We start from the raw sequence: 22684 nt of genomic DNA, 5'->3' as shown, positions 1-22684 counted from the left end.
TCATAATTCCAAAACATAACTTTAAATTGATGTAGTTAAAGACATAATACTTCTGAAAATTTTATTATTTGCTAATTGGGCAAGTCAATTACAGTGTCGGGTAAGTTAAATACAATGTCAAAATTTTAAAACTAATTGTCATTGATTAAATGTCAAAATTCTCTTTCTTTTCTTAAGATACAGAATACAGTTGCCGAAGCTCTTCACATCTTTGCCTTTCCCATAAAACAGTTACAACAATTTTGCAAAGGTTGTCCAGCTTGCAGTTAATATTACAATTTGGCCAACGTGTGTCGCTTAATTTTGAATAAAAAGCTGCGTATTTTTCCAAATATTCTTTGTTTGTAGTTACCATTTTGTAAACTAAATCGTTCATTGACACTGCCGACAAATCTGTGAGACCGAACGTATTCTTCATATCGTATAGTTGGAACCAATGCGGCCTTCGGTTTGGAGTTAAATTAGCTTCCGTTAGATTGTAAGCATAGTTCACGATATTCAGAGGTTCCTAAAAATAAAATAAACAATATTTAGATATTTTTTTCTGATAGACACTAAGCGTAAACGCTTTTATTATGATTCAGTCAATACTACACCGTCTATTTCATTGTGCTCACGTTAAACTTATTTACTGGTGGTAGTACCTCTTGTGAGTCCGCACGGGTAGGTACCACCACCCTACCTATTTTTCTGTGAAGCAGTAATGCGTTTCGGTTTGAAGGGTGGGGCACCCGTTGTAACTATACTGAGACCTTAGAACTTATATATATCTCAAGGTGGGTGGCGCATTTACGTTGTAGATGTCTATGGGCTCCAGTAATCAATTAACACCAGGTGGGCTGTGAGCTCGTCCACTCAACTAAGCAATAAAAAAAAAGAATATTTTAACATTCATTCATCATCAAAAAAATCATTTTTTTTAATATAATTCTGGGACAGTTGGGCTAGCAAAGGCTCAGCAAGAGGGGTGGGATTTGCTAACAGCTACCCAAACGCCTCCAAAAGAGAGCAACAACTCAAGAGCAGCTGCTTCGTGAATAAATCTGCTACCAGATCTGAATCGCGACCCGCTGAGAACATCCGGCGAGAAACTCAGCGGTTTGGTTGAACGTCGAACCCTTTGCCGAGTTCAACGAGCACGGTTGCCAGGGTGCCTAAACCTGTTACTAGTGTTAAAGCTGAAGGCGTCTAATGTAAGAGTTATTCGATCTGGTGGATCCGTAGGGAAGTTTCTAGGGCGTCAACAGTGACTGGCTCTTGCGTGATCAGGATTCGGGGAGTAGTCAGTGGCAGGAACGATAAGGCGATTATCATGACGCATTGCGTTGTCGAGGTAACGTTCCGACGCTGAGTTCAAGCGTTTTCGTTTCGATTCGAGACCCAGGTCGTCGTGTAGGTCGACGTTTCTCACGAACCACGGATCTCCGACGGCTAACTTGCAAAAACGGTATTGGAGGGTGTCTGTGTGTGTGCGGGCCGCGTGAGCGAACACCACACTCGCGTAAGTTATGACGGCCCATAAGCATGTTTTGTAAAGTGTAACCTTGTTCCTTAGTGACATTTTACTCCGCTTACAGACCATGGGGTAGAGTCGGAATAAACGCGGCACAGTCGCGGACTGATTTTATATGCGAGCGGAATTTTATGGAGATCAAAAATGTATTGAGTTCAGAAAGATCGTTAGAATACTTACGAATGTCCGAGTGTTTATAGTAGCAATCTTATAATTTAGATTGTAGAACGTGTAGCTGGTGGCACTACCTCCTCCCCACGCAACGTTAATTGGTGTACCTTGCTGATTGTAGAATACTTTGAACTCATCAGAATGAGTGTGCCCGTTGAATTCAGCGGCTATTGTGTTGGTGAATCTAAAAATAGAATCATACTTTTGAATATGAAATGATTTATGAGCCTATATATTCATAGTGATTTTAATTTTAGTATTTCATTTATTTATTTAAAATTAGACAAAAGATAGCAAGCGTCGCTTTTTCCGCGCAAGGTTTTTTTTAATGTGTACCTCATGCGAGCGCTCGAGATATTGGCCATTTTTTGTGAAATCAGACGCATAGACAATCACATGGCCCATATGGTGTTGAGTATTTAAGAGCCCAATCAAATAACGTATGCACATATTTTATAAAATTGGTAACCACTTCTACTGTCTATGAATACTATTTAAATTGTTGTTCAGGTTGTCGATTGTCATTGGCAGGTTGCGCCTAATGTTATTAATAGGTACTACAATTATTCACCTGTTAACTATTTTGTTATATTCTCTAGTCCAAGTGTATGTGAGGTCGTGAACTCCAGGAGGTATGTGTGCCAGTATATGAACTTTCTCTCCGGCTATTTCTGCTTTGTATAATTCTTCAACTAACCAATCTAAATGTTTCTTTGCGTCCAAGGGGTCATAAACTAGCCACCTATAAGACGAAAACAGTATAAGATGTTGTTTGAAATGTCAAGAACTTTCTAAGATCATTCGCCGCTAAAACCGTGAATCGGAAAATGTAATGTGCCGCGCTCAACGGTCCGATTAAGCGACGACTAATGCAAAGCGGGCAAAAAAAGGGATGAAAAGGGTCAATTTTTTTTTTATTGCTTATATGGGTGGACGAGCTCACAGCCCACCCGGTGCTAAGTGGTTATTGAAGCCCGTAGACATCCACAACGTAAATGCGCCACCCACCTTGAGATATAAGTTCTAAGGTCTCAAGTATAGTTACAACGGCTGCCCCACCCTTCAAACCGAAACGCATTACTGCTTCACGGCAGAAATAGGCAGGGCGGTTTTACCCACCTGCGCGGACTCACAAGAGGTCCTACCACCAGTAAAATCCCTTGAGTACGTCTTAGTTGACCAATGTTGATGATAATCTGGATCCATTACTGAAGCAGAGATGGGCGCGCTTATCCACAAGGCTTATCCTTCTTATGAAATGTGTGACTGTGGTCACTTGATAACGATCTCTTGACAATATTATTCCCACGTACCTACCATCAAATTTTGGAATAAATTATTTCCTTCCGCTCTTTCAACAAGCGCTATAACATTTGAACTCCTCATCTCTTATCTTTTCACGAGCCCCGCGACATGTGCTTCACTTACCATGAGACATTAGATATGTCTATTTTAGAAACCCTACCTAACGTGAAAAATGCTTAAAAACTCATAATTTATCCACCATAATCAGGTCGCAATCAATAAGTTTCATTGGAATATTGGTTTTCTCTTTTGCATGGGAACGCATGCCTGCGTGGCGGTAAGAATAGATAGGACTGCGTGAAGCCTTGGTGTATAATTATTATGTACATACATTAATAAGTGTTGATAACTATGAATATGAAATCGTCACACAAATCCGCATTCGTCATTTAAACTAATGAAATAATCAAACCAATTATTATCCACTTATATCACTATCTAATTCAAATTTTGTTAATCAATGCGTGATTGCTGATAGGAATCCGTTCCCAGTTACAAATGGATTCATTATTGTTTAATTGGTACCTAATGACCGTTGTGTCCTCGAATACCTAGATAATTTTTTGATAAGAATAAGCTAACTATTGCTAGATTTCACCAAAATCGAATTAATTAAAGAGCATCTAGGACAAATATCTCTAATGAAGCAACGAATAAGTAAACGTGTTTTACAACTTATATATATTTTTTATTGTGTATTTGGATGAAAGAGCTTAAAACTCTTCGTGAATGTCGGTAGCCAATTTAACATGAGGACGAAGTCTCGTTTTTTTTTTTTTTTTTATTGCCCTTGTAGGCAGACGAGCATACGGCCCACCTGATGGTGAGTGGTTACCGTCGCCCATGGACTTCAGCAATGCCAGGGGCAGAGCCAAGCCGCTGCCTACCGCTTAATACTCTCCACAAGCCTCGTTTGAAGAAGGACATGTCATAGCGCTCGGGAAACACCGTGGAGGGGAGCTCATTCCATAGCCGGATGGTACGTGGCAAAAAAGACCTCTGGAAACGCACTGTGGATGACCGCAGTGGCTCCAGGTAGTATGGATGAACTCTACTCCGGTGGCGGGAGGTGCGATGGTAAAAACGAGATGCCGGTATCATTTCGAACAATTCCTCAGAGCACTCCCCATGGAACATACGGTACAAAATACAGAGGGAACCGAAGTCCCTCCGCAGACCCAGAGGTTCCAAACGATCCGTGAGACCGGGATTATCGACAATCCGAACGGCCCTCCTCTGTATGGAGTCAAATGGAAGAAGCTGGTATTTGGGAGCCCCGGCCCAGAGATGGGAGCAGTACTCCACGCGAGGCCGGACTTGTGCTTTCTCGTATTTTAAAACCGCTGTCCCACCTTTCAAACCGGAACTCATTAATGCTGAACACCAGAAATTGGCAGATGCTGGTGCATTGTTTTGTTGGTGCCGACTGACATTACGCCCTTACGGGGCGGAGTTCGCTCTTTGTTTTCTGGAATCGTAGACATAAAACTACTTATACTACAGACTACTTCATCCGTAAACACAAATTAATCGATAAATAATTTAACAGATCAAAATATTTAGTTTTTAAAAAAAATATTGAATGTTATCCTGTCAGTACCGGTGAGTTCAGTAGAAAAATAAATCAGGCCAGTACTTTTGCGGATGTATACTGGGGAATTAGAAGCAGTAGCAAAAGACAGCTGGCCGTCTTCAATAATATCGGATCTCTAGCTTTTCATTATAATAAATACTTTTACTGAAATTTTTACCATTTTTTATATAAATTCAATTTACTTACCAGTTATATCTATAAGCGACATTATTGTTGAGTACAATAACCCTCAGACCGGGTCTCACCAACTGAGAAAATTCTCCGCGTTCAAGTAATGTCCTTTTAGAGTCTTCAGTCAAATAGAATCCCCATTTATCAACTAACCCTTCATAAAGCCAAGTAGTATTCAAATGATCTCCAACTACCCTTGAGGGAGCAAACCTATAAATTAGACAAAATTAATGAAGTAATCAATAAATAATTTTGTAAATTTAAAACAAAAGTGATTTTAAAATTCGGATTCTTAATTAATATAAGGTCTTTGCTCATGTACCTACTCGTAGATGAATAATTGATAATCATGATGTGAGGATGAAGATAGTTGTATTGCAATGAATGGAGAGCATGAAGCTTTAGTAATATAAAAAATTAAATTACGTTATTTTAACTCACTGATTGGTGGGTTGAGATTCGTGGTTTCCTAGTACAGGTATAACCTGTACTTCATCTCCAAAGGTTTTCCTTATTTTTTCGATTAAATATCGGTTCATGTCATTAATTAGTGCATAAGACGTTTCCCAAACACCGTGATCAATAGTGTCACCGATGTAGTACAAAACATCTATGTTCTACATGTGAAAGATATTAAACAATTTTATATACAGAAACAAGACATAAGACTTATTGAAATCATTTCATAACTAACCTTATGTGTCTCTGCTATTCTATCAATAACATCATCGAAAGCCCAAATAGGGGAGTCACAGTTCCTGTAATCACCCCAATAACCAGCCGGTGCTGTGTGCCGATTCGAAAATCTGGTTTGTGACTTCTTCCTCAACTCTCTGATCTTTGGTGCAACGTTCAAATTCAATTTTATTTCTCCAGTAACATTAGTTAAGCTCTCTGCGACAACAGACTCGTCGATGTGCGATTTGTAAATGTAATTACTTGCGGGTCTTTGTCCTATTCTGCAGCATACCGGTTCATCGCAATCAGCCACTCCGAAAGCTTCATAAAGAGGATCGAGATGAGCGTCGGTGATTATCGCAATCGTCAATGGTTTAGTTTCGAAAACTGGCACCTTAAATTTGATTGAGAGACCCTTTAATTTTTTTTTTATTGCCTAGATGTGTGGACGAGCTCACCGCCCACCTGGCGTTAAGTGGTTACTGGAACCCATAGACATCTACAACGTTAATGCGCCACACACCTTGAGATATAAGTTCTAAGGTCTCAGTATAGTTACAACGGCTGCCCCACCCTTCAAACCGAAACGCATTATTGCTTCACGGCAGAAATAGGCGAGGCGATGGTACCTACCCGTGCGGACTCACAAGAGGTCCTATCACTAGCAAAAATAAAATTGTACATTTGGGACCGAATTAATGCTAAGCAACAATAAACTTACGGCTTCCACAGCAGGAGGCGCGGGGAGGGTTACTTCCCACTCAAATCGTTGATCGTCAAAGGGACAGTTATTCGGGTTTCCAACGTTTTGTAGCACTAAACCACAAAATGCTTCTGCTGTAGCTTGTGGTTCATTTTTGACAATGTAACGAATTATTGGCTGAAAGGTATTTAGCACTGAATGAAAACTCAAGAACATGTGAGAAGTGTAATTTGACAATCTATAAATCAATGTTGGAATTGTGTATAATTATTTAATAATTTTTGCATTTTTCGTCATTTAAAGTATTATTAATTATAAGTTATAATTTCCTTGGTCAACAATAATTATAGTTCTCTGTAAAAACTATACTCAACATAAAAAAACTTGCGATGACAATAGACAGCAGCTAAGTTGTCCCTCGGTGTTGTTGATGTCCATGAGCGACGGTGACCACCCCCTATCACCTGGGCCGTATGCTTATCTATCTACAATGGTAATAGCATTTCTACTACTACTACTAGGTACTACTACTAGCCTAATGTATTTCTGCAAGCATTGTGTGTGACATTTTTACTAGAGCAACATCATCTTTTAGAGTTTAATTATAAGTTATAGTTTCAAACTTGCGATGACAATAGACGGCGGCTAACTTGTCCCTTGGTCTTGCTGATGTCTATGAGCAACGGTGACCACCCCCTATCATCGGTAATAAATAAAGATAAATAAAATGTTTTTTAAGTTTGTTATTTTTAACATACAATGTTTAGTGAAACAGCTCCATTGCAAACGCCGTAACCAGCAATTCCTAATGTTATACAAAGTGTAGATATAACATTCGTCAATTCTTCTTCAGTTTGCCCAGCTTTGAGTCCCTGTATAGCAGTTCTGAAAGCACTCCGACAGATGACGCAGTCTAGGGTCTGTGAAGAATGATTTTATTGCTTTAAAATGTACTTACACCAAGTGACGACACTCACAACGGCTGTGTCCCATTAACTGCTTAATACGCGTGGGTAAGGTAGTTGCGTGCTAGCATGACCCGATAGCGCGTCCTTGTCTGAATCTTCGATTGCAATTGAAACCCAATAACCAAGAGAGGCGTTATTCACTATGAACTCCGATAGCTTTTTGATATCAAAACCATGATGTTTATTATTTAAAAAAAGCTAAAGGTATTTATACCGTGATCAGTATCGTCTACTAATAAGGCATAATATTATGTAATTTTCTGGTCAGATTATTATCACGTAAAATCGACTAGCCTAATATAGATTATAATTCACATTATATAAATACACATAAAATGTCTGAATTAACGTCCGTTTTATCTTTCAAAAATCTAATCAATGAATTTAATCAATTATCAAAGTTAAATTATCAGTGACAAGAGATCATAACTTTACAAATTTTGGGTATTCCTATAGAAACAAAAAGCGTTGTATTCTTACGCATGCCGGGCAATGCAATGTTCGATGATGCTGGTATAACCCCTAGAGGTTACCAGCATAGGTAGGGGAAAAAATGGGCAATGCATACCGCACATTCCAACTCACGAAAAATTAAAAAAAAATGTGTAGAAAACTGTCGGATAAATATTAAATCTTAAAATTTTTATTCATCAAGAAACACACCTTAAATTTTAAAAACAAAAAATATTTTAATACACCTTTGCCTTGTAATATTAGGCACAATATCAAACCCTTATCTTTGCCACGAGCTTAATAGGGATCATGTTATCTTAATTCCGTGACTTTCACGAATTATATGAAAGACTTTTCGCGGATTTTCCAAAAAATCCTATGGCACAAAGTGTAGGCATTCCCAAACATAAAGAGAACTAAAGCAGCCAAGTCGATTTAACCGTATTAAGTGAAGATACGTGTGGTAACTGTGTTGTCGGTTTTTCCCTTTTCCTATTCGCTGGTAACCTAAGGGGCTATTCTAGCTACGCTCGGACCGGCAGCCGGTAGCTATCATAGAACACAAAATATTTGACAGATGCCTGAATCTCGCTAACATTTTAAATTTTAGCTTGCATATACGTATAAAAGCTCCGAACAATAAATCAGACTGTCAGTCGCCCGAACAATTACATCCGCTCTGCAGAACATCTTCCCTTTGTCGTTAACCCCTAAACTGGTGATCCCGACATAATTCATTAATTCGTCGGGCACTGAAGGTCTACTTAAATCGTGCAGGTGTCTCAACAATGACAAGCTTGGAGAAGCTCCTCATACGTCAACAGTTGTTTAACTTTTTTTTCGTGGGATGCGAAAAGACCTTTTTTTCTCCATACCGAGCTCGGTGGAAGATCTTTCCTTTGTCTTTAACACCGAAAACCGATTATATTACTTAATTAATATCTTTCTTGTCGTCACTGACATTACGATTCAGGCAGGCTAAGCCCTTACGGATTAAGATTACTCCTACGGAATAAATTCATTAAATGTAAATATTTTCCACTCAAAGATAATATATTTTTTCGCACGATCAAATCATTACAAACTATTTTTTTCTATAGGCACTAAAGCAAAACTACAGCCTGACTTTCACACTACTACCTATCCTCTGATACGATCATTATTTCCGCCAAAGGAGTAAAGCCGTGGGCTGGAGGACTACGCCCAGCACCGACCCCTATATGAAGCAGCCTTCCCTGATGAGCATTCAGGGCAAACGGAGGGGTTGAGACTGCGTGCTACTAACACTCTAGCGCGCCGCAAATTTAATATCTATGAAGACCGACCGATTGGCGGTGTATCGCCTCCCGGTAGGCTTATTTTGGTTCAGTAGGGTATATCGGAGTATATGGAGTTTTTTAAATATTTGTTTCCTAAAATTATAAACCCGTTGTTTTCGTCGTAAAAAAAATTATGTTAGGTAGGTATACGAAAAATGAGAACTATACTACATACTTATAATAATATGCACTTACCGTTCTAGTTGGACTGGCGTATTGAATAGAATTTTCAGAAACGTATTCAGGTCTATGCAAGATTTCAATTATATCTTCTAGTAGGCTTTTGTCTTCTTCACTCAGTTCATTAACCAGTATTTTCTTTAGAACATCTTCTACTGTTTCTATAATAAAAATGTCGTTTTGATTTTTATTGCATTAATGTTTTGGTTACTACTAAATCCCATCAAGCCCCACCACAACAATATTTATTAAAACTTAACTAACTTTATTAAATAGTAAAATTTCTTTGTATATAGCACACCATATGACTTCGGTTAATGCCATGTTCATGAGATGCTCAAATAAAAAATATAAAAACTTTTGTCAATCACGTGCATTGTTCGAATTACATACGAATTGAGTTATAGCTATTTAATATAATATTAAGAGAGAAAACAACATTACTTTTATTTGAAATACACATAAATTTACGTAGGTAAAGACTTGCTTTAAAAATTGCCAAATGACTTGTATATTGCTTAAGTAATTTTCGACACTAGACCAGTTACGTAGCTGTGTTTCTACGGTTCTAGAAAAAAAAAAAATTTGTCACCTACCTAATGAAATAAGCCGGTTTGCAAAACTAGAGCTCACCAATACTAAAACTACCACAAGGAATTTCATTTTGGCCGGTCTTTCACCCGCCAATGAACGATAACGACGGCGCTCCAACCTTATATAGTCTTGACACGCTGTACTAAGTATTTTATCCAAGTTAATGAAATGTTTACCGGTACTCGTATTAGACCTTGTTACAGCCGTGATGCGGGTAAGTAGTCTATTAGATAAATCGTATTTTTTATCATATCTCGAGTATATTATTATCTCCTTTGGAACCTTGCTCGAGAGTCGGACAATAATATTTCGACACAATGATATGGGACTGCATTGTCACACCTCTGAAAATCATTAGCACGTAGGAAACATCGAAATATTACACCAAATAAAATAAAATCACCATGGGATTAATTGAAAAGCGTATTATCCCTCATAAATCATGTATAACCAGATAAAATATGTGTTTCTGGAAACTTTTAAATTATTTAAATACTAATAATGCAAGTAAAAAAAAAATCCCCCTTGATAAGTTGATTGTGATTACTGTGATTTGCATGTAAGTAATTCAAATTTATAACCATTTTAATTTTGCACCAACGTTATTCAATGTGGGTGATGTAAGTGTATGTCTGGTAATCGTTCTTAAATCTTTAACCGACAGAGCCCACTGAGTTTCTCGACGGTACTTTGATAAGGCTGTAGGAGCACCCGTAGTTAAGCTGCTTCAACTAGCTAGATTATCCTGGCGCTGACTCGAAAGATAGGTACCATAGAGAGATTGAATATTGTTTACGTAAAGTGTAATGTATCTAAGATTGGATTTAGGTATAATATAGGTTAATTAGCACACAAGTAAATCAATATAAATCCAAGTGAACAATAGCGAACATTTTGTTTAATGCGAGTTTTTTAACGTTCTCGATAGCGTAAAAGTTATCAAAAATTTGTACGCTAGGGGCGCTGTTCCAACTGCATACACGTTAATAAATAATAGTTTAAAAAACCTAACAAAATACGCTTTTATAGAAAATCCAACTAAAAAATAGAAAATAAATTTTAATAATTATGAATTAAAAATAGTGTAAGAAAAACTACACTATTTTCACTATTTTTTAGTTGGATTTTCTATAAAAGCGTATTTTGTTAGTTCTTTTAAACATTTTTTTTTTTTCATTTTTTAGTTGAATTTCAATTTTTTCAATTTATTTTAAATATATTGTCATCGGTCCTTAATAAGTATACCAAATTTCGAGTTAATCTGACGTTTTGAAGGGGGTCAAAATCATGTTCAAAGATTCCGTTACAAATATAGGTACATACGTCTGAAACTAATAAAAGCGTATTAAAAAACTCGCACTAAGCACACGGCAAGGCAAGACTATGCGTCGTGATTATCGCCTTATCGTTGTCTAGCTCCTGCGTGGGCAGAACTCGGAACGTTACTTCGATAAGGCGATGCGTCATGATCATGATAATCGCCTTATCATTGCTGCCACTGACTACTCCTCGAATCCTGATCACGCAGGAGTCAGCCACTAACACTAGGAGCATGCTTAGGTTCCCGGTAACCGTGCAACTTAACCCATGCATCAGCCCTCTGAGTTTCACGCCGAGTCTTCTCAGCAGGTCGCGATTCCAATCCGGTGCGAAGCAGTTGCTTTTCAGTTGTTAGGTCTCTTTTGGAGGCGCTCGGGCAGCTGTTAGCAAATGCCATCCCTTCTTGGCTGAGCTTTTGCTCGCCCACCTTTCCTCGTGAAACCGGAAAGGCCTTCGGGCCACAATTAATCCTTCCTTAAAAAAAGTTTGCCGTCGGATCTTCAGTGGGGAAAAAAATTAGTACCTAATCATAATATTTAACAACAAGCGAAATATCAGCTCATTTGCCTTTTTTTTAATTACAAGCAGTCGACTGCTACCACAACTGTGCTAGCAGTGTGACCCCAGTGTGTCTTGGCCTCCGACAGTAACCAATAAGCCACTAAGCCACTCGTCCCCGCGCTGCGCAACATCTTTCCAGTCTGGCACTTGGAGCTTGGGCGGATCCCGTTCCGTGCAGTCCAGCAGTACTTGGGTCTCCCTACTGGACGACGTCCCTCTTCACAGCCGAAACTTGCTCCATTCGTAGGTACTACAAGGCCGAACCTCGACGCAGTGGCCAATCATATTTCCGGACTGCATCTCTGCTTTGTTTTTCGTGGATACTGCAGTGAGTTGGCACCGTCATTGATACCAGTTTTAATATTTACCATCAGCCTTTCCCTACATAAAGAAATTTTCTTATTAGTAAACTAAAGTTACTCGCGTCCAACCAAGAAAGGCGACAGTTTTTTGCATGGATGGGCAAACGAGCTCATTGTCATCGACATTACAAACTTATTGCCGTCACCCTTCTTGGTATCATACTCAGACTCAGTTACTGCCCATTCTCCGTTGAATTGTTTAGTAGCCTTTTATGACACCAGCGGAAAGAGTTGAGGTGGTGCAATTGTATGCCGCCATCATAGTGGCAGAATGTGCTTATCGGAACACACGCTGCCTATACATGCTTTTCCACTAAGTTTAATAGACGAAACTAGGCAGCAGTTGTTCTTTGCCAAAACGTCTTTCTTTCTTCTGATGTTCATCTTAAGGCCCACCCGTTTAGCTTAAGCTTTGACCTCTTTTTTTTTCTACCGAACCTACCTCCTTTTTCTCTATCTTGTCCCGGGTAGCCTAAAGAGCTATTCCAGCTACTCACGGTCTGGTAAATGAGTTCACGACCTCAACCTGAGAGTTTGCACACTCTTTAGCAAGAGCAGTTCTTCCCAGAATCTAACCCCAGAGCGGAATCACGACTCGCAAAAGATGTCTATACACAGCTCACTGAGTTTCTCGCTGGATCTTATAATGGATAACCCATAGGGGTTAGCTCACACGTCGAACTCTTCGTCATAATAGACGAGTTCGATGAAGACGATGACATAGCCTTAGACTTTAGCCTGGTGTTGTGTAGAGAATATTATGGGTCCAGCAAGGATGATATAGTATTAAGACTTTACTACTATTATACTACAGGGTCCGGCCGGGTTCGATGTCAAACGTTTTTATATACGGGACCTTAGTATACTTGTCACGTCTGTTTTCAGCGGCCTTAGCACAAGAAACAATCCTAACTTCGGTCTGTATATCAATATAGCTAAAAACTGACAAATATTCACTTACGATTTGAGCAATTTAAAATATTTACCTGTCTATATTTAAATTTGTTTTCTTATCACTATTTCGATATTTTTTCTGATAAAACAGTATATAAATGTAGATTTTTCAGGCACGAATATTACATTTTCACAAACATGATAAGCTGATACAAGTTAAACTCAATTAAGGACAAAGAAACAATTTCTTTATTATTTTTTTATATATTCAATTCCATAGATAAAATTAGATTTTTAACAACAGAAAACAATAAGTCAGCATTCGTCAAACGTCGCTCATTTCCACATCTTCAATAGTTAAATCGTCGAGCATTTCGGCCAGTGTAATACGAGGAAGTGACGGATCGATCTCGTCTGTATCCACAGCAATTCTGCTAGTATCTTTAAAAATATTAACATTCTGTCTGAATGCAGGATCCTCCTCGAGATCATCAAGGAAGTCATTGTAGTCACTGAAAATGAAAGATGCACCATATAAATTTACAATACTGCAATACGTGAACTACAGTTTTTTTTTTATATTATATTTATTAACTACATTTTTTTTATTGCCCTTGTAGGCAAACGAGCATAATGCCCACCTGATGATGAAGGTTACCGTCGCCCGTAGACTTCAGCAATGCCAGGGACAGAGCCAAACCGCTGCCTACCGTTAAATACTCTCCACAAGCCTCGATTGAAGAAGGACATGTCATAGCGCTCAGGAAACACCGTGGAGGGAAGCTCATTCCAAAGCCGAATGGTACGTGGCAAAAAGGATCTCTGGATGACCGCAGTGTGGATGACCGCAATGGCTCCAGGTAGTATGGATGAACTCTACTCCGGGCGGTGCGATGGTAAACGAGATGATGGAATCATCTCAAACAATTCTTCATATATGGGTGAATGAAATTACGGCCCGTCTGGTGTTAACTTGTTATCGAAACTCACAGATACAATAACGTGAATGTAACCAGAAATCTTGAGACATCAGGTTTAAGTCTCCATAGTAGTGTAACGTTTGTCCTACCCCTCATGCCAAAACCTGTTACTGCTTCGGGGCAGGGACGAGCAGTGTGGTTGTTCCTATCCACAACCATGTGGGCTCTTGAGACGCCATACAATGAGTAAAGTATTATCTAGAAAAGTTCTGTATCGCACTGATGATAATTTCACGATCATTTTGCGTACGTAAAAGCTTGTTCCAAACAACAAAATCTGGAGTCGGTCTATCGAGTCGTAAAATCTGCTCGGCGGAAGGTGGCCCCTTTTGGTGCTCTACAGGGCAATGGCAAACGCCCATATTACAAATTACTGAAGTAAACTTCCAGTTTTGGACATTTTAATCAACCCTACCACTACGTGCCGACGCATCTGATTATTAAACAAGATACTTACTCATTAGTGGAGCTGAGGCCTTCGTGAAACTCTTCGGCCATGTGTTTGAGTTTCCAAGCACGTGCTCTCCTCCGAGCCGACTTTTCACCATAGAACTTTTTCACCAAAAACACGTCGGGGATGTTACTTCGATCCAGTTTATCGAAATTTGTATCATTAACGTTTGATTCACTTAAATTATATCTAGAAAATGAAAACAAATATTTGCTGTGAATTATTAAGAATCTTTTGTTTTATAAGACTATTTTAAGAAACTAAAAATAATAAATTATGACTTAGATCCGTGGCATTATTATAACAGCTGAATTCATGCCCCTCTCACTGCTTTATGTAGAGTCATACACCAAATTTCTAGTTTTCAACTAGCATCGACAGGTCGGCACAAGTTAACAGTCGTAGAAGTATATGCTGGAACCCCTAAACACCGTAAGTGGATACCGCTAATCACCTTGACACATGAGCTGTTTTGCCTTTGAGCCCGTAACACATGGCGTATGGTAGTTCTTTTGACGTTCAACAAGTATGTACTTTCATTTATGTTGAATAATTTTTTTTTGATTTGATTTGATTTGATTATTATAAATTAGCTGGTGAAATATATTTTGCTATTAAAGAAAAAAAAATAATTATATAATCACCCTAGAACGGTGTCGCCCGGTTTCAGGATGTGTCCTAGATGCGTCCTAGTGTGTACGGGACTAATGTCCATGCCTAATTCGCTGGCTTTAACGATCCAGACGTCAGCAATCACGTGTTTGTTAGACACCATACCCTGTCCCGGGAAAGATTTCTTTTCCTAAAACAAATTATTTTATTTTAAAAATCAGTAAATAGAATAGTAATATATTATAATTTATTACAATAACATTTGGGTTATATTATTTTTTTTGCACTTTTGTTTCTTTTTGTAGACATTTTTTCTTTCGATTTCTTTTTTTTATTATTCCTACCTATTCACTGGTAGCTTAAGCTATTCCAGCTACGCCCGGACGGGTAGGTGAGGTCACAGGCTCAACCTGAGAGAATTTGATAACACTAGCACCACTACCACTTCTACCACTGAATCAGAATCGCAAACTGCTGAGAAGATGCAGTGAGAAACTCAGTGTGCACAGGACAAGGGCCACTCTTATCTCACCATTAAAATACCCTTAAATTTTATAATAAATATGTAAAAATGAAATGTTTAAGTTGGTAAATTATAGTTATATTATGAATTAGCTTACATGTTCTTTCAGTATATCAATATCCATAACAATATATTCCACCAACTGTTTAGGATTACATATGGGTGAAAAAGGATTTCTCCAGTAAACAGTGGATGATACATCGCAAACTGAAAACAAAAGAGTAATTTTAGAGTGTTATACATTTCTTCACTTTAAAATTAACAGTAATTACTAGATTTTATTACTGTTAATTTGTACCTATTGTCGTCCTATTGTAATAGGGCCTAGCAAATGTGTGGATCTGTTATAAAGTATGTGTTGTGTTCACACATTGTTTTTTAAAATATTTTATTTAGTTACAGCTCAACAATGCTATTGTTTTTTTGAAATCACTTTATGGTAAATTTTGTGACTTTTTAGAAATAAAACAGCATTTTTCTTCAATTTTACTCTTTAAATGTTTGGTTAACAGTACCCTTACGTATTGTTACTCTCATTATATTTTATAACAAGTGTGTGACTCTATAGACCGGAACCCTACACACCTTCGCGGTAAAAGTAGGGAGAGTGGTGACACCTAGGGTTGTGCGCTCCCCCTCGACCGGGTATCCGTTAATGGATTACACAGCGTTAAAAAAAAAAAGGGTTCTGCGCTCAGAGAGCTTTCCACCAGTAATTACGCAAATTAAATTTTTTATTACGCGGTGTTATGTCTACACTGCTGGTGTCAGCTGTGTATTTGTGTAAAAATTATTATAGGACTACAGGAATTGGGCATCAGTATTGTCACATCGATATGAGTAGATTGGACGTCTGACTCTTTAGGCCACAACTTACCTTGTCCATTATTAGCGTCAATCAAATGAATTGTGCTAGTTACTCTGTGCACTAAACAAATTGGTGAAATGGATCCCAATTGTTGGGTAAGTTTCTTTGGAAGACACACAACACTGTCCTTAGACAGAGGTACAATTTCCACACTGAATGTAAATTTGTAGTTGTATATATTGCTATGTATGTCATGCGAAATTAGCTTCTTGGAATGTTGACATTTTATAGGCAGAACAGATTGAATAAAATCAACCATTTTGCGCGCATGATTCTCTGTTGAATAGAAGAAATCTAGTCCATCTGAAATTATTTAAAAATATGATAATTGACAATAAACATAATTAGATTTGCCGAGAAAACAGTGGTATCGGTTCTTTCATATCAATAATATCATTTATAGATTAAAATTATATATCAGTATTCACACTAGTGTTAGAGTTTGGTCTTTATTTTACCACCATTAGAGTCTGAAGTGATCGCCCTCACCTATGATGAACAGCTATGACAATGACAATATCAAATCACTGGCTACCAGTGATGCTTTGTTTTATGAAATAATCTATTTCCCATGTTTTATAAGGAAAATCAGCTACAGTATTGACTTCTACAAATCTGAAGAGTTCTAAAAATACCATAACAATATGCCAATCTATACTAATATTATAAAGCTGAAGAGTTTGTTTGTTTGAACGGGCTAAACTCAGGAAATACTGGTCCGATTTCAAAAATTCTTTCAGTGTTAGATAAGTCATTCATTGAGGAAGGCTATAGGTTATTTAACATCACGGTAAGGCCAATACAAGTGAAGCATCAATAAATAACATTTTATAATTAAAAAATATTTTCAATTTCTACGTAAATGAAGAGGCGGGTAAAATGTAGTATTATGCCAAATTAATTATTCCACGCGGACGGAGTCGCGGGCAAAAGCTAATTAACAGATAAATCTTGTGCATTCTATTGTGATAAAAGGCAAGTTTTAGAAAACTTTACATACCATGCTTGGGCTTGATCCCTAGAGTATTTTCATGAGCCTTATGCTTCAATATTAATTGTTCAAGATAGTAAAATGTTTTCCTGTTATTAGCTCTTTGTCGTACTTGCACTAAAGCACGCCAGTAATCTTGCGCTTCTGAACGATGGCAAGCATCACACATTTGATGTTGAATTGTAAATTCAACTATAAATGTCTGCTGGAGCACTGCTCCTCCCATAACTTCACCTTGTACAGTTAGTTTTACCTAAAATTCAAAAGAGTTTAATAGCAACATCAAAATAGAAATAATTTAAAAAAAAACCTTCAAAATATCTGATAGCAATTACTGCATTTATAGTTTTAGCAAAAAAAGTTACATTTAATATTTTTGTTTGGTCACTGTTACATAATATCAATGTAAGCTGGTGACACAGCATTCATAAGTATATTAGTCGTATTCTTTTTAAGTCTTAGAATGAGAACCATTCTCAATACCAAATAAATGTTGCCCTGGACCATACACTAATGGCTAAGTATTATTGTTTGTATAAAGAAATGTATTTAATTTGGGAATGTTAATGGTAATCTATTTGGATACTTATTTATTTATATTCAATATTGCAAAATGTATGCGAAATTTTTTAATTATTGAACCAGTAATTTCAGACAACAGAATGAGCAATATTGTCCTTATATTTAATCATTACATTTGTCAATATATTTGAGACTGACTGAAACATATTGATAATATCTGTTTAATATATTTTCCTTTTATTTTAACTTTTATTTTCTTATGAATTTTAATACTCATTTTGAACTCTTTATTCTCAATCAATACAATTAATGTTAATCATTACTTGAAACCTTTCTCACTTTAATTCTAAAACTGGATAGAAAGTATTCTCACTATTATTGGATACTTCTAGATATATGCAAACAACATATTTGACAGTTCAAGACAGTTAAATCATCAAAATACCTTTATTCTCTTCGAATGTGGCTCAGTCCAAGCAAAACCAGCATCAATTAACTTAACTCTGCTCAATCCTTTTAATCTCTTGAGACAGAGAGCTAAGAGTTCACGTGACTCTAATGCACACACAACCCACTCAGAGGGTGGTTGCAAGTATCTAAAAAAAATTATTTAGATGATATAACTTGAAAATTACATGTATTTTCAATGATGATATGCAAAATTGTGAAGAGTTTCACTATCTTACAAGTTTATAAATAATCAACAAGTGTTTACTGACTTAATATTTATTTTATAAAACATCAAAATAAGAAAGAGAAAGTCCCTCGCTATTGCAATGGATTTACTACTGGAGCTAAACCCCAATGAGGATTAATGTCAGGCAGACGGCCAGTGCAAATCTCAGGTGAAATTGATGCCCTATGCAGCATGATAAGATGACATAGTAAGCTGCCGCATTGCACATGCCATGAGCATTATGTGAAAGTGCAAGAAGAAAATTATTCATCATCTCTAAATTATAGTACTTAATAGTAAGTACAGCTGATTCTCAGAAAATATAACGACAGAACAAATTGTAAAACTGTTTACTGTGACAGTTTCAAATTCAGTGTTAATTATCCACGTTTTTAACTTCTTTCTGTCTTAATCAGATAATATTACCTTTCACAACCCCTACAGAAGAATAATGTCGCTTGTTTGGGTATTCCATCTGTGATGTCTACATGAGCCCTTAAACAAGCTACACACATATTTGAGGGGTTTGCTTCTATAGGTACAGCACACTGACAGCACAATCTGTAATAGACATTTTATTTTCTAAGTGCTCTTGAAACTATTCGAAGTGTAATAGTGTTTAATAATCCTATATTTACATAAATCACTAAAAATCCTATTCATACATACATTCGTGTATTGTTGCTTAAAGAAGCGTTTTCTGGAGCAAAGTATTCCATCTTCATTTAGACTCAACACACGCGACACAAAATTTAGTTTCTAGTCACTGTTTAAAGAAAAATGCTTTTCACAGTAGACCAATAACAGCAGGTTTGTACGAACCTAACCTCTTAATTTTTTTTTTTTTTTTTTAGGGATTTTATGACCTGATAACTAAGACTTTTAAGTCATGTTTTATTTTAATTTATATTCATATTTTTATGAAAAATGATATGGAGTGAAATGAAATGAAGATGATTAATTTAAGACATTAATCAACTGGAATGAAATGAAATGAGATGAGATGATATGGGATGAAATATAATCTTAGTAAAATGATGGTCAATATTTACTGGGGGTAGGAGCTCTTGGCCGTTTTCCAATTACACAAGAGCGCATTATGCGGCATAATGCTCAACTAATCATCATCTGTAATTAACCATTACTTGATGGTAGTTTTCCAATCATAATGCGACTCAGTGACGCACAATGCCGAATTATGCTGAAGCTTGGTTGAGCATTATGCCGCATAATGCGCTCTTGTGCTGTAATTGGAAAACGGCCCTAGTGAGTCCGCGCGGGTGGGTACCATCACTTGAAAGCCATAATGGTAAATATTAGAACAGACTGATCAATGACACGTTTAACATGCTCATGATGGTGCAATTCCAAGAATATTAGGATCTTAGGGTTAGAATATTAGGGTCATTTTATGCGTTTTGAAGCCTTAAAGCCAAGTTAGATTTTCTAGACCGTAATAGGCATTACATCACCTACTTGGTATTGGGTTCCACCCTTTTTATACGATTTGTAGAGTTGTTGTTACTATAAATTTTGCCAAACTTTCAGACATATTAAATACCTTCTATGCCTTGGCTACATTTTTGCCTAGTCTTGTAAATAGTGCGTTAGCTCCTCAGTCTTAATAAAATTGTAATTAACGCAATTAATGGTTATAGTCCAAATAGCATCCATATTTATTGTAGCTTCAGGTGCATAATATTTTGAATCCAGAAAATTCTAGTTAACGCTATTAATGGTTATAGTCCAAATAGCACCCATATTTATTGTAGCTTCAGGTGCATAATATTTTGAATCAAGACCAGTTCGATTTTTTTCTATGTATTTCGAAGCGAAATAAATAATTTTCAGATTCAATTTCATATCGAATGTGTCGAATCAAAGTGACTCAAACTGCTTTCGCGACTTTATCAGAACTAGACAACTTTTTACGTCTTCTTAGCTTTCATGGACCCATCAAAAAGTTTCAAGACTTAAAAATGTTTAAACCAAAATTGAAAATCACTTTTAATCCCTTTCGTAACTTTTAAAATTCTTATAAAACATGCATTGCAGACCCATAGATACTTTAAATACGCGTTCACTATGTGCCTGTGCCTACTCTTGGTTTCCCTTTCCCCCCTCGTACCTCATACCGCTCGCATCCGCCCATCGGCACTGGACGGATCGTTACGTAAAGAATTTGTGATTTTCGTAACCAGTTCGATCCTACTTTGCTGCCTTTCTACTAAATTTTCAAAAATATTATCGAAATGTTTCCTACTGTCTGCAGAGTAGGCCGTTTGGCTACGAAGACAGTAGTAAACAATGCTACTGAAAAAGCATCATTGGTGACTGGAGCCGCTGTGAACAAACGTGACTATGCAGCCAAGGCTTCCGGCAAAGGGCAAGGTAAGGTAGTTGCCGTTATTGGTGCCGTAGTGGATGTTCAGTTTGAAGACAACTTGCCGCCGATCCTAAATGCCCTTGAGGTGCAAAATCGATCTCCCCGCTTGGTCTTGGAGGTGGCGCAGCACTTGGGAGAGAACACTGTACGTACCATTGCCATGGACGGTACTGAAGGCTTAGTCCGTGGGCAACCCGTACTCGACTCTGGCTCACCCATTCGTATCCCGGTGGGAGCTGAAACCCTCGGACGCATCATCAATGTAATCGGCGAACCGATTGACGAGCGCGGTCCCATCCCAACCGACAAGACTGCTGCTATCCATGCCGAAGCTCCAGAGTTTGTCGACATGTCTGTGCAGCAGGAGATTCTCGTAACTGGTATAAAAGTCGTCGATCTACTCGCTCCTTATGCCAAAGGAGGAAAGATTGGGTTGTTTGGCGGAGCTGGTGTGGGCAAAACTGTATTGATTATGGAACTGATCAACAATGTTGCCAAAGCCCATGGTGGTTACTCTGTGTTTGCTGGAGTAGGAGAGCGTACTCGTGAAGGAAATGATTTATACCACGAGATGATTGAATCTGGTGTGATTTCTCTAAAAGACAAAACATCCAAGGTAGCTCTAGTATATGGTCAGATGAACGAACCTCCTGGTGCCCGTGCTCGTGTTGCCCTTACTGGTCTCACCGTTGCTGAATATTTCCGTGATCAAGAAGGACAGGATGTACTGCTCTTCATTGACAACATTTTCCGTTTCACTCAGGCTGGATCAGAAGTGTCTGCTCTGCTTGGTCGTATCCCATCTGCTGTAGGATATCAGCCTACTCTGGCTACTGACATGGGTACTATGCAGGAAAGAATTACCACCACCAAGAAAGGTTCCATCACATCTGTGCAGGCTATTTATGTACCAGCTGATGACTTGACTGATCCTGCTCCAGCCACCACTTTTGCTCACTTGGATGCTACCACTGTACTTTCTAGAGCCATTGCTGAATTGGGTATCTACCCAGCTGTGGATCCTCTTGACTCAACATCCCGTATCATGGACCCCAATATTATTGGAGCTGAGCACTACAATGTTGCACGTGGAGTTCAGAAAATTCTTCAGGACTACAAATCCCTCCAGGACATTATTGCTATTTTGGGTATGGATGAGTTGTCTGAAGAAGACAAGTTGACAGTGGCACGTGCACGTAAAATTCAGAGGTTCCTCTCACAACCTTTCCAAGTAGCTGAGGTGTTCACCGGACATGCAGGTAAACTAGTACCACTTGAGGAAACCATCAAAGGATTCTCCAAAATTCTAGCAGGGGACTATGATCACCTACCTGAAGTTGCATTTTACATGGTTGGACCCATTGAAGAAGTTGTAGCTAAAGCAGAAACACTTGCCAAAAATGCATAAACAGGACAGTACTGTGTCATATTAAAATCGTGTAGAGTAATTTATTGAAAATTGATGTATCACTAGTAATTATAATAATCAATATAAATTACACATCTGCTTCTGAAAATATATACATCAATAAATGTGTAAAAATAAAAGTTGTTTTTCTTTTTGTAATAGATTTTATTACTTTTTGTTTTATGAATATAAATTCTACTAATTTGACATATGTCTAAATTGTTTATTAATTGAATAGGTATGTATAGGTACATATAACCTACACAATAAATGGTAAAGACAAAACAGGTCAGCATACCTAAAGAAGATTATTGTACGTTAACAAAATAAAAATTATTAGTTTTTGACTAACTTTGTTTTCAATAAAAAACTTCCTTTTTACCATCATTGAAAAAATATCAATAACCATAAAGGAAATGAATCTGATTCTTTCGGATCGGCGATTAAGGCCTCAGTATAGTTAGGTACAACAGCTGCTCCA

General features: G+C 37.6%; 3 protein-coding genes across 4 annotated transcripts; 1 reads left to right on the top strand and 2 right to left on the bottom strand.

Moving 5' to 3' along the window:
- Positions 1 to 47: 47 nt before the first annotated feature.
- Positions 48 to 9763, bottom strand: LOC114243701 (sphingomyelin phosphodiesterase). Of its 2 annotated transcripts, XM_089729738.1 has the most exons (10): positions 9652 to 9763; positions 9071 to 9216; positions 6894 to 7055; positions 6154 to 6312; positions 5449 to 5826; positions 5196 to 5371; positions 4770 to 4964; positions 2256 to 2426; positions 1694 to 1868; positions 48 to 508 (listed from the first exon to the last, which is right to left on the bottom strand). In XM_089729738.1, the coding sequence occupies exons 1-10, from the start codon at positions 9716 to 9718 to the stop codon at positions 173 to 175; spliced, it is 1965 nt and encodes a 654-aa protein (XP_089585864.1). In that variant the 5' UTR covers positions 9719 to 9763; the 3' UTR covers positions 48 to 172. The 2 variants fall into 2 exon arrangements, with proteins under 2 accessions (XP_089585864.1, XP_089585863.1); XM_089729737.1 differs by lacking the exons at positions 9071 to 9216; positions 9652 to 9763 and adding an exon at positions 7094 to 7157 and having other exon boundaries at positions 6894 to 7020.
- A 3253-nt stretch (positions 9764 to 13016) lies between these two features.
- On the bottom strand, positions 13017 to 19245 carry Nmd3 (60S ribosomal export protein NMD3). Its single transcript, XM_028175152.2, has 9 exons — positions 19079 to 19245; positions 18836 to 18970; positions 18179 to 18329; positions 17221 to 17464; positions 16230 to 16523; positions 15450 to 15559; positions 14862 to 15019; positions 14224 to 14406; positions 13017 to 13298 (listed from the first exon to the last, which is right to left on the bottom strand). The coding sequence occupies exons 1-9, from the start codon at positions 19132 to 19134 to the stop codon at positions 13112 to 13114; spliced, it is 1518 nt and encodes a 505-aa protein (XP_028030953.2). The 5' UTR covers positions 19135 to 19245; the 3' UTR covers positions 13017 to 13111.
- An 812-nt stretch (positions 19246 to 20057) lies between these two features.
- LOC114243616 (ATP synthase subunit beta, mitochondrial) lies at positions 20058 to 22343 on the top strand. The gene has a single exon (XM_028175174.2). The coding sequence runs from the start codon at positions 20662 to 20664 to the stop codon at positions 22201 to 22203; it is 1542 nt and encodes a 513-aa protein (XP_028030975.2). The 5' UTR covers positions 20058 to 20661; the 3' UTR covers positions 22204 to 22343.
- Positions 22344 to 22684: the final 341 nt, after the last annotated feature.

This window comes from Bombyx mandarina, chromosome 09 (assembly GCF_030267445.1).
Source record: "Bombyx mandarina strain Sakado chromosome 09, ASM3026744v2".
NCBI lineage: Eukaryota > Metazoa > Arthropoda > Insecta > Lepidoptera > Bombycidae > Bombyx > Bombyx mandarina.
The sequence above is the reverse complement of the archived record's forward strand: the minus strand, read 5'-3'. Positions and strand labels throughout refer to the sequence as shown.